The sequence below is a fragment of the Ischnura elegans genome, chromosome X, assembly GCF_921293095.1.
Source record: "Ischnura elegans chromosome X, ioIscEleg1.1, whole genome shotgun sequence".
In the NCBI taxonomy this organism is placed as follows: Eukaryota; Metazoa; Arthropoda; class Insecta; order Odonata; family Coenagrionidae; genus Ischnura; species Ischnura elegans.
Genome location: NC_060259.1, coordinates 71,809,609 through 71,828,938, shown reverse-complemented (window position 1 = coordinate 71,828,938; position 19,330 = coordinate 71,809,609). Strand labels below are relative to the sequence as shown.

Below are 19,330 nucleotides of genomic sequence, written 5' to 3'. Positions count from 1 at the left end.
ATGGATCGAGTGCTGATGGGAGGGGGGATAGCGGATTGCAAGAACTATATTAGGTAGACCATCTCACGGCCCTGAGCTTCTCCCTATGGTGGTAACATCTCTTGGGGAAGATTCAAACAATGTGCCTGTCGATTTTAGCCACGAATGCTACATTGTAAATACGTTGTTTCATTTTTGTCAAACGATGCGGGAAAAATATACATCGGGACCGTGATCTGCGAACGATCAATGCGGGAAAACGATACTTCGGGGAACAATAGATGCAGGAAAAAATTACATTGTCTTTATAGGACTTTTATGGGACCAGGGACGGCGAACGATGAATGCGGGAAAACGATCAATGTGGGAACGATAGATCGGGGTTCCGCTGTATTTTGACTAGATGGCAGCTAAAACTGTTCAGTCAGGATTTACATAGATATACCTGTTCTCTGAAAAGTACTTAACAATTGCATACCAGATTTTCTCATACATAAGTGTATCTCATTATTTTTTAATTGACAAGGTTCAAAATTTAGCTCTAAATACTTCAAAATACTGTTTAATTTGCTTAATTTTCATACGCTTTATACATATGTCCTGAGGACTGGAATTACTCAATGCCTCAACTAAACAGTAGGTAGGGTATGTGAGGGTAAAGGTTTCCAATTATAAAAGTATAGTGTAAGAAAATCTCAAATTCAAAGGAGACATCTGTGAACCAACTGCATTTTCTCACAAAATTATGAAATCGATCAGTAAATCACACCCCAACATTTTTTTAAAGTGATAAGAGGTCATAGAGAATATTCAGCACATTCAACACATTAAACACAATTGGGGTGTGATTTACTGATCGATTTCATAATTTTGTGAGAAAATGCAGTTGGTTCACAGATGTCTCCTTTGAATTTGAGATTTTCTTACACTATACTTTAAACATCACCAACCATTAAACATCACCAACCATATATGATTTAAGAGAAATTATTTATAGGTATACAAATTGGAGTATTCAATCAGGAATGACTATCACTTCACAAGAAAATATGCAATGTCCATTGGAAGGTTAACATTTTTTGATTAATCGATGGTTCAAAATTATGACGACAAAGTAGTTAACTTAGTAGGCCTTCATTGGCCTGAATACAATACTTAAACGTACAGCATTTTCTCAAAAGTCCCATAAGTAGGTTGAGGTCAGAAACTCCCGAAGTCATTTATATCCACTGTAACTGAAAAATTACTAGTCTCTGAAGTTCAGGACACTTCCTAATCCTCAGTCTAATGACCTTCCCTAGATTCATGTATACCTACTATCAACATACAGCTTCAATAGGTAGTGTTTTATCCTCAAGCCAAGAATGAACAGCATGCTTCCCTTGTTCCAACAGCCGAGAACCTATAACCTCCATGACTCTTTGGTGATAGCTGTTGACCCACTCCAACTGTAACGGCAAAGATCTTGTCAATTTTTCACTCAGAGCCTAGCATCATAAGTCTTACCATATTTAAATAACAGGATAAAAGAAAGAAGGTATCCTATTTCTTTTCAGAATGTAATTTTCCTTCATAGATTTATTCTGAATGTATCAGATAGCAAAGTACATACATCCAATGAAACCATTTAAGTAGGTAAAATAAATGTTGCAGACATAATACCTTACATTCTTCAGAGTTTAGTAAAATATTTACAGATTATATTTCTTCAAATCAATGAGCTCAAAAACTGAAGGAGTGCCAAATTGGGTAGAATATTTCAGCATGTGAAAAGCTGCAATAATTTGGCTATCAAATTTTACTGATTTCCAAAAAATATGCCATGCATTATTACTATGCACTACAAAGAGGGTAAATAACAAATTTACAAAATAATTGGTGCTTTGGTACAGCCAACTAAATTTTGTCTCATTTATTAAAATGATAGGTGAGACTTAAAGATCTTACTCCTGATTAATGTTGATTAATAATAATTACTGCAATCAATATTTTTACTCGTCCATTTTGATTGAAGTTGTTAAAACAATTCCAGATCAGATGAAAATTTCAATTCAACTTGTAGTGCACTCAGACAATAAGTTGACTGTAACATGAATTAGACTCAAGTCTAACCACCATAGGCTGAATAATGGATATATTTTTGGCCAAATATATAAAATTGACAAAAATTTTTTTCTCCTATCCAACACTCCATCACATTTTAGACAATATTAAAACCTTAGATTTTGACCTTGACCTTCCCAACTAAACAATGTTAAACCGTATTTACATATACATATGTTCAAATGGTTTCAAAATAAATATGCATAAATATGACCCACATGACACACATGAAGATCAACTCACCTGAGAACGAGACATCAATTCTGGATTTATCAGTTTGTTCTCATAAGGTGCAAGTGTAGCAGTCTCAAATCCCAAATACTGTTTGTCTGCATTTGGCTATAAATCAGAAAAAATAATACATACTATGTTTTCAAACTGCAAAACTTAAGTTTTTCAAGTAAGATTTATAACTTTAAAAAATAGGACATAAAAATTATGATTTCCATCACCTGTAAATCCATTCCATTTTCATTGTCTGGAAATAAATTCCACAACAGCCTGATCCATCATTACAAAATGGAAATTTTTTCAATGACCAAATGAATATTATGGAAAAAAGGATGCATTTTTTAATAGTATCCTTAGAGCCATGAGAAAATTATAACCCAAATACCTTGAAGCATACAGAAAAATTGACAAGCCAATGACTTCATCCTGGTTGAGCTCGACCCTCGTCTATTCAAACAAAGTTTCTGGTTCAACTACTAAGTGTGTGAGACAATATTTGATACAACAGCTGAATAATATCACCCAAAATTATTCCTGGAATATGATTTTAAAATAAAATAATGGATAATAATTAAAATCATTTTGACAACAAAATTATACCAATGAATTTAGGATAAAACATGGCTGTTAAAAACACCAAAAAGCCCATTTGAACCAGCAGTTAAAACTTTACAAAGACCGGGAAAGATAAAAAAGGAATCATATCAGGTACATAGTATGTTTTTGACTCAATTTAGAGTAGGCTCAGTTAATAAAAAAACAATTGAATGGCTGGCAGTATAAGCTTCAAATTGTTTCATGAAGATACCAAGAAAGATATTATAAAAGTTAGCTACCATAGCAAGAGTGAAATGTGAATTTGGGAGAAGACAATGATAGGTACAATGTACTTATTGATACTATGTATTTATGTGATATGTAATTACTGTACTTATGATGGGTACATTTTTTGTTCTCCAATTTCATAACTAAAGGGGAGGTAAATTCAAACAATGGTAAAACAAGTGCAAAAATTCCATGGAGGAAAAATCATTTGCCTAATCAGGTGCTTCACAAATCCTGGTCAAGGCAAATGACTTTTCCTTTGAGGCAGAATGACCCACCTAGTATGTCTATACAGCACCTTGATTATGTAAATGTGATAGCGACGACGGCGATAGATGACCATCACGTTCTCCTATCATGTTCCGCTCTATCGAGCGATCATGTAAGCCACAGTCATCGTTCGTATCATATAGGTACAAGCGCGCTAGGTTGGTACCATTGGGAAACCTGAAGAGCCAATGAAATCCTTCGACACATTTCTGTCCAAGAATGTGTCGTCTGTGGTGTCTTTGAAAGAACTTAAATAACAATAACAAACAACGAAAACATAAAATGGAGGCAGTGCAAGGCTAAGTACTTCACTTCGCCTATACGTAATATTATGTTGAAGTATTATAGTAAAGTTATAGGGAAAGTCTAGCATTACTTTTTTATGTGTGATCACGTAATCTATTAAGCTACTGCTCGCCGAGAATGTGCCTGCAGTCACTACATATATTTGCTACATCATAGAGAATGGTCGAAAAGTCGTAACGTTTGGATGGAAACTAATTAATGTTGAAATGATGTGTAAAAGTCGTTTACAAGGCGCTAGCGATTTGAATGTAAGTAGTCATTAGTTGATTTACGATGATTGAAAATAGAAAAGGAGTTTAACGATATTGATATACTGGAGAATGTTCTTGGCAAATATTGACAATAAACCTTTGATATAAAGTAATTGACGTTTAAATCACGGATGTACTTCAATTAGCAGTACTAATTTTCCAATTTGCTGTGTGCAAATAAAGCTGCTCAATCAAATTCACCACCATGCGCATATAACAATTGAACAACGTGGACAACTAATAACGTCAAGACAGCACTCCAGTAGGAATTATTAAGAATTATATTGGTTTTTACTCAATTATAGGGCATTTTTAAATTAAATAAACAATAATTTTTTGCAAATATTTGCATTTATTGCTCATTTTTATTTCAGCATATGCTTGTCACCATCGGTTTCAAACGTGACAGGCCGATGATGCTAGCAGAATGATAAAGAGTGCGATCATGGTTCCATAATCGCTGCTATCGCCCTCCATCATGGGAATCGCGTTGCCGCTGGCAACGACATCGCTCTCACCCTTCTCACAGTTACATAATCAGGGTGCAGGGGCGCAGCTAGGAATTAAGGCTAGGGGGGGGGTTTAGGTGCAACTAATAGTGGGGGGGTCTGGGGGGTATGGAATACCCATCAGGATAAGCAGGGGCCCTCCCCCAGAAAAATTTTAAGATAAATGGTTCAAAATGGTGAGTTTTACGGCCTTCTGAGGGATATTTTATTAATGCTCACACTATTCTATAAGTAATATTAATCCAATTAAGTCAAATAGATTAAACTTAAAAATTTCTCTGAGCTCTGGGAGGAGGTTATTCCCTACACCCTCCTCCCCCCCCTCCCCCTCGCCCATCCCCCCCCCCCCCCCCGCTGTACCACTGTGTCAATATATATTATGTCATACAACTTACTAATTCTTTTTTAACCACTCCAACTATATTCTCCAGGCGCATTCCAAACTTGTCTGGTATGTAATAGCCGGGTTCTAAAATCACAAAATAAGGAGAAATCACTATGAAGTAAAAAGGTCATTATGTAGTTTATTGCAAACAAGCAAATTTAAATGTTGGCAGCCAGTTTGAATATTACTGCCATTCAGATGAATACAGTACTTTATACCTGGTACACAAAACATTGAATTTCCTCCATTTATCTACAAACTTGCACTCTCATGCTTTCATGAAAACAAATGCCACGATAAGTGTAAGCTTCAAAATGGTTGAGTCATTGTACCCTCTTGCAGCATTAATATATAATGCTAATAGTAAAACCCCCAAAAGTAAGTACAATGATCCCAATTTTTAATAGGTCAGCAAAATTATTAATTAAGAAGTGCATATTGATGCAATTTGAAAGTTATGACTTGACGATACAAAACAGTCCACATAACTAAGCTTAAAAAATGTTTTCCCAAGATAAGACTGATAGTTGAAAGTTCTTTTTTCTCAGCATGGCTCTATTATGCTCAGTGCAATCATATACATATGTATTACTAAATACAGGCCAAAAGTACCCTTGACTTTCAATCAGTGGAGAAGATAAAAATATTGCATTATCATTATTAACGCAGAGAATTACTGTTTACAAGACATCTCTTTTTTCACTTTTTTCTTTTCCCTGTACCATCTCCACCACGCATGATTTGTAGCATAGTGGCTGGATAACCCCTTTGGAGAGATGTAATCAGACATATTGCAGATACTGATTCATTCATAAAAGTAACATTCCTTTGAATTTCAGAAGACCTTACATGACTAACATAAATTCAGCCCTCAGCTCACTAAGGGGCCTCTTTTCTATTTTCCTGCACAGGTTTCTCTGGATATTGAATCAACTACCTTTAAGCCTAATAAATTTTCCCACATAATATTTTTAACACCAGTTGATAAATATTGAGGTTTTTATTTTGCCCATATTTCCATTTGAGAGCTAAAAATAAGTTTTTCGAATGAAGAATTTAATACTTTTTCATGTGCAAGAAAAGAGTATCCACTTCAATGAGTAAGTACACTAATAACACAGTATTACAATTATCCTACCTTGGGATCCAAAAAAGTTCTCCGCATAAGTATAATGGAATGCTGAAACAACAAAAGGAAAATAATTGAAAGGTGTCATGCCAGACAAAAGAACCCAAGTCCAGTATTGATAACAATATTTGAATTACTTACATACATGTATTACAATAATTAAAGGTTTTTCAAATGTTTTAGAGCCAATAAATGCTTAAATGAGTGCTTACAATAATATTTTGTTTTTGAAATTCTTACATGAAGGAGTGAAATAGGCATGGATCATGCATATTAACAAAATTATGTAATTTCATAAACACTCGAATACTATCTGCTATCAGGGGCTATTTCGAATAATTAAATATTAAATTGTAAGATCATTTAGGTCCAAGATCATTTTCATGGTATTTAATATTTATGAGTCTGCTGAGTACAAATTTACCCTCATGGACTCCCAAAAAGTGTCCTATTCCATGGGTACTCCCATGTCCATAGTTGTATCCCTTGGAGTACAAGTGCTGCCGGAGAAGAATCTCCAAGTTCTGCATCGTGGTTCCCTCGGGAAAGACAACTGATGCAAGATCAGCAACTCCCATCAAAAGTCGCGTGTATATATCTCTCATTTCATCAGTAACATTATCTGCACTCCCAAGAAACACTGTCCTTGTGACATCAGTGGTACCATCTAAATGATCCCAAAAAATATGATGAGCAAAATTATGTTCTTGGATAATTAAACTATGATAAATAAGAAAAAGCATCATAGGAGATAATGTATATCTATCTACGGTAAACTCTTGATTATATGAAGTCAGCGGGGCTGGAAAATTGGCACTTTGTAGTAATGAATTTTGCAACATCAAACCTTTTTAATAAGTCTCGAAAAAATGTTTTCTTGTTTCCACCACTCTTTTTTTGTCTTCAGTGGCCTTTTTTAATATTTTCAGTGGTTATTCACGCTCAATTTATTAGGAAATGCTTTTCGTTAAGGATTTTATGCAGTGAAAATTTCCCACCCTAAACTTCCCATTCTTTATACATAGTTAAAGGATCTTAGCGCAAAAGAAATTCACGGCCATTTTAGAAAACGTAATCAAATATCCAACTGAAGATTTTTGTATAAGAATTTAATCTTAGAAATTTGTGGTCACTAGCAAATAGCAATTTTTAATATTACGCATAAGATAGATATGTATCTGGACATCTATGTATATATCTTATCTACACATCAATCAATGCTTAGATAAGAGATGTGAAGAAGCACATCCGCTTCCTTCAGACAATTCCAACCGACTGCCTGTCCCAGGTTACTTCTCTATCTATATACCACCCCGCACATGAGCCCAATGACTGGCCAAGGTGGCATAGGGAGGAAAGACAGTCCAGGATGGACAATAGGGTGGTTTCCTTCATCAAAGAAAACGAAAGGCATTGATTGCGATTCGTTACCCACCATTAGTGTATTCATAATATACAAATTATTTTGTTTTAGAAATACCGGGTTAGACGAATGGCAATGGTCCATTTTTATCCTCATTTGAAAAGGGCCAGATTGGCGCCCATGCGATGCCACTCCACGTGACGTCACAGGGACCTAGTTTCTATATGAGAAGATAGGAGTTATACGTCGTCTGAGGTTGCCATTGCATGCATGAGGCGCAGAGCTCAGGGAAACATGTCTTAACAATCACTTATTAAAACTGGCTAAGGTCGGAAAGTTTTCCTCGTTTGATAAGTTATTAATAATCCTTATTTAAGCCAAGCGCTACCAGTCAGCAGGGTACTAGGCTAGCCGCTAGCAGCCTGCGTCGTATCACCCCTAAGCCTCGCCTCAAGGTCACCTCGCAGGGCGGGAGGGGGAACCAGAAATACGTCACGCGGAGAGACTTCCCGACATTCATACTTAAGCGTCGCGTTTCCGCGCGCTTGAAAATTTTCACTTTTCATTTAATCGCGAAAAATAGATATCGTCATTTAAAAATCTAAAAGCGTGAAATACGTACTCCAGGAGTAATAATCTTTCGATTTAGGCAATAAAAAAATAATAGGAAACCACCCTATTGGCTGGGTTATCCTTGGAGTGGATGCACCTCCACATTGCTACCTGTGACGTAACCTTTATTAAAATTAGGTACAAGTATTTCAATGCCACATTATCAAACAAGTGACCTCGAATCTCATCAAGAGGCAAATAGCAAAATTTTATCACAATGAACAATTGCAAGTGGTGCAGTAGCCACACTAACACATAGAAAATGCTGAATATATATTGCTAATTGTAAGTCTTAATTTCATCACGTGTATTTAGGACCATTAGGTCCTGTCCTGCAATGCATTTGTGGGACAATGACATACAACCATGTCAAAGGTGTCATTAATTCTATTTAGGCAGGGATGCAAACCCATGAGTTAACAAGCAAGAATTTAAAACCCTACTGGCACAGAGGTTAGGTAATACTTTAATGAAATTAAAAATTTTCACAGGTTTTTATGCAAATAAAACAAATATTGAGTTTTATAAGGAACAAATAAACAAAAAAAACAATATCATTTACCAAGGTACTGCCCTCCAGAGTCAAACATAAAAATGTGATTTCCATCAATTTTCTTATTGGTTTCATTTGTTGGAGCATAATGGGGCAAAGCTGAATTAGAACCGAATGCAGAAATAGGTTCAAAGCTTGGTCCATGGCTTTGTGGTTGTTTTGTTCTTAGGTATGTGGCTACTCTGCTTGCTTTAAGCTCATCCCATTGCTCACCATTTCTAACCTGTTTCATCACATAACAAAGCAATGGAAACATGTATTAAAAATGATGATTCATCATAAGGATAAATAATTGGCTAAAATAAAGAATTATCCAAAATAAAATATTGCACAGAATCGTAACTGTGATGCTATGTGGCTTTGTAATATATGGTCTCTTTCTGAAGACAGCTGACACACAAAAACCATTCGGAAGTTTTCAAGATAAGATTTCATTCTTTGAGAAGGTATGTGTTTTGACTCCAAAGGAAGATGATGAAACAAATTACATCTGCCAAGTTATGGAGGGTATGAGGGAGAAAAGCAATAAGAATATAAAGGAACAAGCTTGGGATAGGGAGAAATTGATGGCTAAATTAAATCAATCTCCTAGTATTATAACTCTATGCCTGTATGCAAGTCTTGATGGCAAAGCCAATCAGAAAAATAAAGGGTACACATGAAAGTGATACAATTAATCGTTTCTAGTTTCATGCTCAGTGATTACTTTTGAAACTTACCCCAGTTTCAATTGTGTACAGAAACTCAACCAAAGCAACTCCATCCTTCACATGAGCTGACTTCATGCCTTCTGCCTCCACAGGATTTTTTATGGCCTTCATTTCTGAAATGGGAGATGGATGGAATTGTATCTTCTCAGACGGAACCTTGAAAGAAGACAACAGAAATATTATTTATTATTTTTCCTTAAAATAATTATTTCATTAGATAGCAGATATCAAATGTTAAATCAATCAACTTCCTTTTCACAATATATAAATAAATTACAAACTACTGGAGTCAATCAAGATCACATGAGATAATCAACCACTGCATCAGAGAATAAACAAGACTATATGTACAATAATTCACAAAAGAAATTGTGAGTAAACTCCAAGACCAAATGTATATAAGAGCAATAAATAATTTAGTAACATATTTTTAAAAGCAAAAATCACACATTTTTAAAAATTAATGACTGATTCAAGTTTCAACTAGGAACTCGATGTAATTAAATCAATATGTTTGAATAACGGCTATAATGATCACCACGTGTGAAAACTACTAGCCAAAAGCACCTGCAAAAGAGAATCACCCACCCTAACCAGTCTCCTGCCACTTCCCAAAGCAGAAGCCAAACATTGTTGCAAACTACCCTTTCTTGGTTCCCTTTCCTACAGTGTTCGTAATCTCATTCCAAAAGACAAATACTGAGTGTGTTTTTACTCCCCGACCTCCCTAGGAAAAGTGATTTTCAACTCAAAGGACAAAGTGCTTCCTGATGAGAAAAGTGGTGTCTGTGCTCTGAAATGTGATGAGTGCCAGGGGCGCGGCTGGGAATTAAGGTTGGGGGGGTTTAGGTGCAACTGATACCGGGGTGTGTGGGGTATGGTACACCCACCAGGATAAGCGGTAGGTGCGAGATTAATAAATTGCGGAATTTTAGGATAAATGGTTCAAAATGGTGAGTTTTACGGCTTTCTGAGGGATATTTTATTAACCATTACACTATTCTATAAGTAATATTAATCCAATTAATCTGCGTATGCATTGCACATACGATTACACTCACTACACTACATTGCACTCACAACAATACACTCATACTCAAATAAACTCATACAATTACACTCACTACATTGCACTCACTGCATCACTGATGAGTGCAATGGGGTGTACGTTGGTCAAACGGGCCGTTTCATAAGTTTAAAACTCGTGTCGACGAACATGAAAGAAGTGCTAGATTGAAAGACTTCAAGTCACATTTTTCCAAGCATCTCATGGAATCCCGCCATAAGCGTGATTTTAGCATTAAATTTTCACATATATTCAACAAAAGCGTTAAACTGGATGTTTTAGAAATTCTCAAAATCACTGAATGCACTCTTGCACCTAATGCCACAATTTTAAATGACACAACTGAATTCAAGTGTTCCTATTTCTTGTCAACTGTTTTATGATCTGACTTCTCCCTTGCCAATTCCCCCTTCCCCCATTAACCTCATCACCACCGGATTTTCTATTCACCTCTCCCTTCCCAGATTTTATACTTTTATGCTTGGACCCTCCCTCTAACCTGCCCCCCCTTCCCCCATCTGGTCTTCCTCCCCCCTACTATTGTCAGATATATAAGGCTCCAAGTTTTTCCTATTTTTCTTCTTTCCTATTTTCCTATTTCCTTTTAGCTTTTTCCTTCACCACAAATATTGAACTATCGTTTGAAATTGGTGTAATGTCTAGGAAATTAAACATAAGTTGCTTTCACATATTCATTAAATGAATTGAGATAAAAATGATTCAATTCAAAACTTTTTACAAATTACCTTGAAGACAATTGCCGAGCTTACTCCTTTTGCATAGCTAAAAGGTGATGGCAAAAGTATTTTCTCTGCATAGGCACCAAGAGTAATTAGGTCCATCCAAAATTCTTCATAGTTCTTCACCCTGAAAAGTTATCATCAGCATTATATCCATTCATTATTGATGTAGATGTATTGCTTAAATTTACATGAATAAATTTGGAATGAGATGGTGACTGCTCTCCACTCTCATTCACTAACAAACTAAAAATCATTAACCACTAAATTCTTAGGTTCTATTAGACCCTAATGAGTTTTGGGTAAATTTTTCCCTGTTGTACATCTTTTCACCAATCCCAGGATTAAGGATATGAAAATCCAGGATTGAATCTCTTCAGGATTGAAATCCTTAAAGCTTTGGTATTTTCAAATTCTTTCTCGCATATATTATACAAGGAACCTATAATCATACTTCTCTTCCTGCGGGATTCCTCCTATGCCATCGAAAATCTATCATCTTCTTACTACGACTGTTTTTCAATGTCTGCCCACACAGATATACTTGGATTTCCACATTAGAAAAATCACCTGGACCAGGAACGAAATCATGAATCTTTAGCTTTTCAATCCAATTACAGATCGCTATACAATGGTGGATCCTTAAATCATGAAGACATATTAACGAAGAATCAGGTCCTAGATATTGTACCCTTGCCTGACTAGATTTTGTAATCTACAATATTTCCCAAAACATATCCATTATTTATTCACAACAATGCAATGAATATCATATTAAATGATAAATTGATTAACATCATGGCCCCTTGGAAAAATGCCAATCCCTGGTTCCTTCTCCACCTTCCTGGCCTCATCCTTCCTTGGTAAAAGAGCAGTTAGATGATGGCTGCCTCTTCCTAATACAACACCGTTTTGATGGCCACTAAACCAAGAAGAATACGCCACAAATTTTCTTTTTCATTAGAGCATTAGGACTTACAGGAGGTGTTGACCTGATGAAGCCTTCAAATGCTCCTTAACCTCTTCAGTTAATCGGGTATTTGCATCTGGCAAGTAAAGGATGGGCATTGAGAAGTTGCTCATGGATTCACTGTCCAGGCCAAATATCACATAAGATCTGAAAACAGGAGTGTAGAGAATGTCACTTCCTCGAAGATTGAAGAGCCAAGCAATTTCATCAAGGCCTGTCACCACATATCCATCAACTTTCAACTCCAGCATCTTCTTTTGTATTGCTTTTACTTTATCTTCCCACGACACACCTGTGAATAAAAAATTCTGACTTTCAAGGGCAATTTAAAAGAATCATATTCCTCTGCACTGAATGGTTAGCTTACAATAAGTGAAAGGAAAATAGCAGATAAAACCACACGTAATCTACGCATAATTTTTTCAAGAAAATTACCTAGAAATCTTTAGGACACCTCTATGATTGTAATTCCAGCAAAAAAAGACTTTGAAAACTCTTACCACAAAAGCACAGAACTATTCAATTGCAACGATCACTGGATATCATTTCATCTCCTTATCACAAGAACAGAAATTATAAGAAAATTATTTCTCCTAATTTCAATACAGATTAATAATTAAAGCAAAAAATATCATTGAATGATCATTTTGATTAGTAATACCGTAAACACGGGCTACTTGAGCCCTGTGGGCTAACTTGAGCCCAAAACTAAAACATGAAGTTTGGATCTCTGCGTGCTCTCAACATCAGTATAGCGACATAAATCAGTGCTTTGCTAGTAGACTTAGGCAGTAAATAGACAATACATCGAGTCTAGGAGGTTAGGGAAGTCACAACCAAGAGCAGTACTGGTTATATAACTTACACACGCGTTTGTTTCTTATTTCACTCTGCAAACTTTTGTCTGTATAGACATCAGGAATAGCCTAAAACTGGAGATAAGTGCATATATTTCATACTAGGTTTATTGCCAAAGCAAATCAAGGCCTTTTTATGTCCTAAATAGCTCATTAACTGTGCATTATGTTGTTAAGTACAACTAGTACACATTATCTAAAAACTCGGGTTACTTGAGCCCATATGGTGTATTTTTGGCCACTCAAAATAAAGTGGAAGAGCGTTCTTGACCGATGGAAATAATAAGATGCTGGTAAAAGGATCAGTGCTTCCAAAGAATCAGTTCCAAACGCTACTGCACACTGTTTTAGAAGAAATTGGCGCAAATATAGAAAGCAACCTCAGGCAGGCTTAAAGAAAGCTGTAGTAGTGCCTATAGACGAAAATCAGATTACAAGCCATTTGCCAAATCAATAAAAATCCAAAGCAAATGCAGAGTTGTCTATGATTGAGAATGCATTTCTTCAACGACTGCAAGAGGAGAGAGGTGAGTTTGTTACACCTCACACTACTTTTAAGAAAAGAACTCCAAGTGTCACCTGCATAAAGTGTAAGAGTGCCTGACTTCTTCTCTACCAGTGCCTCTGTGGAAAACTGTGCCCAACAGGAAAAAGGTCGAAAAGTGAAGGCACCATAAAAAAAACCAAGACCAACATTCGACAAAAAAACAAAAACATTGGAAGACTCTGCATCAGAAGAAGATGACGCATTCAGTTTAAGATCAGGAGGCGACTGCGAAATCAGCCTCTAAAATAGTGATGAGGAGCATATAGGACGCGTGCCTATGTGTTCTCTCAAAGCCAAATCATCATCAACACCGCAATCTGAAACGAAAGATGACCTAGAAATAGGCAATTCAGTTCCGGCAAAATATGGAATGAGAAAGGATATCCAAGAATCATCCTTGCTATAGGAGCAGAATGTGTGTGAGTGAGATTCGACTGCATGGAGCCCACGATCTATGCTTGGAATTCGCTCAAAAACAAGGTGTCTTGTCGTACAAATTCGAAGATGTGGTCATGAAAATTGAACCCTCATAATCAATAAAAAGAAGTTTATTTTGTTTTACTGGATTCTAAACATTGCCATATGCAAATATACTCTTGTTTGTACAATGTCTTTGCAGTGTTGCTCAAACTAATGTTTCAAGTGCATTTTTGAAATTAATATTTTTAAATCATGTTTTTAATAATAATTTATCTTTAAACTTACATTTTGAAGCTAACGGGATGATTATAAATTATTTATTTTAATAACTGTTGCTCTATTTAAACCCAAACTGCCTTCAAATGGTTGTTCCTATGGGAATTATGGCCTGGGGTCAAGTCCCAAAACCCAATCTTAAGGTTAACTTGAGCCCAAATAAAATTTTAAAAATAAAAGAATTTACTATGTCACAAACAATGCATTTTGTATGTTTAATTACATAATCATAATTAACTATACTTTAAACATATAAAATGAGTATGCCAAAGAAAACAATATGTTGTGCCCATTTTTGAAAATAATGTTAAAGGTTTCAAAATTTGGGCTCAAGTAGCCTGTGTTTACAGTACAGGCATCCCCCGAGTTACGTATGTCTCGACTTACGTAAATCCGTACTTACGTAAGCGATAACCGTATTTCAAATGATTACGTTAATTTTCGAATGCGAGCGCGAAGAAGTATATATTCGCTTGTACAACCTATGGTAGAAAAAATATCGAATAGTTATAGAGTTTTTTACGTGCTAAAAATAACAAAGTGACCCATTTTTGTCATTCCTCGAAGGAAATTTCATTAATTTCTGTAGAAAAATCGCTTATAAATCCCAAGTCAATAATCAACGTGAAAATTTGCAGTTCTAGCGATGGATGTGGTGGCGTATGTGGTTGCGCTCATTCCTGTACGATACAACTTGTTATACAGCAATCTCTGAAGCGCCAACGCAAAGGTTCGACTTACGTAAATTTCGACTTACGCATAGTCTGCCGGAACGCATCTCTTACGTAACTCGGGGGATGCCTGTACCATCTTTAATAATAAAACACTCACCATTAAGGTGCATTATAACATTCAACCTGATTTTGTAAAGAGTGAGCAAGGCTGTGATGATTGGGGTAGTTTCATGGGATCACAACCCTCAAAAATGTTTGTGTCGTACAGTCTTAAGCATAAACCCTCCAAATGAACACAGCCGAAATGTGACCACTCTTTCCAAAGACTTTCCCTTAAACTCCAAATTTATTTCTGGTTACAGCTTCAAGAGTGCTTGCAATACAGCCCAGGCAAACATGCATTGGCCCGCTGGATAGACTCACCAGAATACTGCATAGGAAGGCATATGAGGGGATCACATGCATATGGAGGCCTGCCGTTTGATTCATTCCATATCCTGTCCACCAAGTCACTCTCAAGATAAGCAAGCAGGATTCCAGCATCACCTGGAAAACACATGTTTAATTGACAACCAGATTAAAATTTTCACTCTTTTTTAAGTTATTTCAAGGAGACTGGCTGTTTCCAAAACTGCGGGAGCAACTTATACGAATAGAAAAAACATTTGGGAGAGCAAATGAAAACATGTCAGCGTCAGTATTTCAGGCATGAATATATTAAATAATAAAGCACTGAAGGAACTTTGTTTGGTAAAACCCATCCCGAAGTTTGCTCTGAGAAAATGGCTTGGTGGTGTAGCACGCCTGACCAGCAATCGGGAGATCCGGGTTCGAATCCCGGCTTAGTCAAATATTTTTTCATGGCGAACTTCACCCTTTGGTGTATTTAATATTAAATACTGTAATTAGCATACGAAAAAAATAAAAACTACATTAGAAATGCTAATTTCAACTTGGCCAAAGATACACATTAATATAGAATTTTAGAAATATGGCTTCAATACATAAAGTAAAATAATTGAACAAGTGACTCTAATGACCATGAGAAAAAAGAGGCCCTAAGACCACAGTAAAAATAGCCACAAGAAATAGTTAAATGTCACCGCACATTTTAAGCACGATAAGTGGAAGTAAAATCCTGAGCAACCTGCTCAAAAACCTCAACACAAATACCATTGACAACATTTTTTACATCCACATCTTAATGATCAAGTTTGGGTGCTAGCGGTCGCTTTTTACAATATGTGGTAAATTTTATTTTACAAATGCCTGGTATAAAGGCACAAATTTACCATGAAAATACATGGTTGAGCTTCATTTCTACCAATGAGCTGAGTAGGCCATGATAAGAATAGTAAAAAGTAGCTTTCTGAATACTAAATGCTTTACATGAGAGGGGAAGAATTTCTTTATTTACTCACAGCTTTTTCCACAAAAAATTTCTTCCCTCCCGCCACGTTTGTGACACCAAATTTTAGAGGATCAATTACACAGATAGTACTTTCAACTCATAACACAAACTCCAGCGACATGGCCAGGGGGGTCTGGGGTGATTGGGGGCCCTCGGCTGGGGCTCATGATGGGACGCAAAATATGCAAATGGGTAAGGAATTGATGGCCCATATTGTATTCAGTTAAAGCATGCCATATCAGGGGGGAGTATCATATTTTAAGGAATGCCAATATGTATTTAAAAAAATTTGAGCCGGGATTTACTCTGTTATTCATTGGAGTAATACTACGTAGTTTTCTTGGAAATTCATTCCACTTTGACAGGGTTATATTGAATTCATCTTGTACCTTTCGTTCTCTGTTTTAAGTAATAATACTTCCCACTAGAGGTGTGTTGCTCATGACCGAATCATTCATCTAGAAGAATTCGCTGCCATGAATCATATGAACGTGAAAACAGTATTCTTTTTAAATGGATTATAAAGAATCAAATGGTTCGTGTGATGCATGTGATTCGTGGTGAGCATTTGGTTCATTCCAATCATGTGTATCATGACGAGTCGTCACATTAAGGCACATAGAATCACATGGAAAATAAGATGGCCCATGGGGATCCTGGGCCTGATGGGGTTATTGTTGAAAAATAGCAACAATTATATTTGCGACATTAGGAGAATTTCAAGGATGATATGACATTAGGAAGTGAAAATTGGTAAATTTTGACTTACATACTTAAATGAGGTGAAACATTACAAATTTTAAAAATGTAATTAGTAACAAGTTTAAAATTTTCTCTCGGAAATGCAATATAAAACTTTAACTAAAAATTCTCCGTTATTCCTGAAATTTTTGCAATTCCCCATTGATATAACCTATAGTAATACAAATTAATATGATCAATCTTCGCTGGATAGTTTGTTCATTATTGCGCTTTGAATTGTGTTTTCATTGAGTTCGCAGTGTTTATTTTGATTGACAATTTGCATTAGGTTCTAATGGTGCATTGTGTTCATTTTAAACTACAGTAAAACTTCGATTTTACGCACTTTGATTTTACATCAAGTCTCGTTTTTACGCAGCGACACTCAAGTCCGGCCGGAAAGCATAGGGAATTCCAATGGCGAAACTTCGATTTTACATCTTTTCTTGATTTTACGCAGTTTTTTCGATTTTGCGCAGCATAACCCCAGCCCCAAAGAGGCCGCTTATCTTGATTTTACGCAGTTGTCTTTCGACTTGTTTTGAAAAACCCGACTAGAGCAATATGAAGTTAGGTTATTTATTCGTCTAAATGAGTTACAAAAATGAATACAAGAACGAATTTAAGTATACCGGGACTAGCCACGGTAATAACTTTACGTGAGTCACCCGCAATGCACAAATTGTGCGATAACTCCACAGAGAAAAAATCATTCGCCTTGACCGGGATGTTTTCCTTCGCCCCAGCGAAATATAACGGCGAAATTAGCCGTTAAAAATCCTCCCGTGCCAACATTTTGGCTTCCAAGGTGATCCAAAAAAGATAGTCGTACTTCTAGTATGGACGTAAGTCGATGGTGATTCAACACGATGGTAAAAGCATACGTCTCATTCCGCGGGCTAACCCCACATCTGCGGGACGAATGGAGGCGATGGAAAGTTGATTGCGCGGCGTGCTTATTAGAGCTGATTCAACTTGTATCTCATTTTCAGTGGGTTTAAATGAAACATTGTTGGAACTTCAATAGATATTAGCTTAACTCCGCTAGGTGGCAAGCGTTTATTTTTAACGGAACGGGAGTTTATGCCCTCGGAGAATAACTCGCGTCGACAATCGTCATACAATCATTGAAGTCAAATCAAGACGTGAGTGATAAGGCAGTCCCTTTAAACTCAGGAATGGCTTAGTACCATTAAATCGAAATACAAAAAGTGTCCGGTGTTGTTATCAGCTATGGGGAAGCAAAATATTACGTTAAGATGAGTCACACGGCTTGTGAGCCGAAGGTCCCGGCGCTGAATTCGCGGAAGAATGCCGACAGAGGAGCTATACCCGGTAGATTCTATCTACTTATACTAAATTTTCATGGGAAAATGGTTTTTTAATACGTAAAAATTAAAAAGAAGGAAGATTGTTCCGGACTATTAATAATTTTTTTATTCATCACTGGCGGCATGACGGTAGTTGCGCGGTTATTTAAATAGCTCACTTTAAAAAAGTGATCTAAACACCGGAAAAATCTGATTTTCCTAATATCCCGGGTCCTATGTGCTACGTATTATCTTTGGTATGCTATTTGGAAGGAGGTAACTGATAGCTGGGGTCATTAGAGCCATGAAGTAAGGGCTGGGGGGATAGGAACCCTATATTGGCATTAGCCAAGTTGTAATGATAGGCCTTAAAGGGACGAGGGCTTAACGTCTCATCTGCTGGACAGAGTGGTGCACTGGAAGTGCCCTCCACATTACTCTCAAGTAGGGATAGGGCCATCTCTGATAAGTTTCTGCTACTGCCAGGACTTGAACCCAGGCCCACAGGGTGTAAAGCCTTTGTGATGTATTAGCACAATTTTGCTCTCTGTTACTGGGGTTAATTTGGATGACTATCCTCAGATATCTCATTTCTTCAATCTCCAATCTTTGTTTGTCTGCAGGTGGTTAAATGGATTTCCTGAAAACTGCTTTTAATGAGAATATTTTCGAAAATTAGCTTCTCTGCGAGCATTTAGTATCACCATTGCGACATTTCTCCTGGGTAACAGATGTAATCTTAGCGCCAGAAATTCTAGCAATTCTACCATGTTATTCAACCATGGGAAACATTGTTCTGGAATGCAACGTTGTTTTTCTCAAGGTAACACGTCATCTGTGGTGTTGCTTGTGAGTAAATAAGATTATTAGGCTTCATTTTCTTGCCTCCAAATGAGTATAATTTAATCCAGGAAACATATATCTGATACGACTGAAAAGGAATTCATGCTCTTTTACCATAAAGCCACACATAATGAGACTTTTTCTGGATCCGGTTCTGGCTCAAATCAGAACTATACAAAAGTGTTCTAAAAATTTCTAAAAGGGGTTCTAAAAATAATGAGCAAGAGTTATCCTGAAAACTATACTTCT

The 19,330-nt window shown here is 36.5% G+C and overlaps 1 protein-coding gene across 2 annotated transcripts in view; it reads right to left on the bottom strand.

Annotated features, from left to right (window-relative positions):
- Window positions 1-507: 507 nt before the first annotated feature.
- The window catches only part of LOC124171020 (xaa-Pro aminopeptidase ApepP-like), an 83,061-nt gene continuing 64,238 nt past the window's right edge, over window positions 508-19,330 (bottom strand). Inside the window, exons 5-14 of one of the 2 annotated variants that reach the window (XM_046550153.1) lie at window positions 15,200-15,322; window positions 12,012-12,294; window positions 11,039-11,159; window positions 9,236-9,382; window positions 8,526-8,739; window positions 6,413-6,655; window positions 5,998-6,039; window positions 4,870-4,943; window positions 2,326-2,421; window positions 508-1,427 (exon numbers count right to left, since the gene is read on the bottom strand). In XM_046550153.1, coding sequence (XP_046406109.1) covers window positions 1,299-1,427; window positions 2,326-2,421; window positions 4,870-4,943; window positions 5,998-6,039; window positions 6,413-6,655; window positions 8,526-8,739; window positions 9,236-9,382; window positions 11,039-11,159; window positions 12,012-12,294; window positions 15,200-15,322 — 1,472 coding nt within the window. In that variant the 3' untranslated portion in view covers window positions 508-1,298. The remainder of the gene's footprint in view (window positions 1,428-2,325; window positions 2,422-4,869; window positions 4,944-5,997; window positions 6,040-6,412; window positions 6,656-8,525; window positions 8,740-9,235; window positions 9,383-11,038; window positions 11,160-12,011; window positions 12,295-15,199; window positions 15,323-19,330) is intronic. The other variant, XM_046550155.1, reaches the window with a different exon arrangement.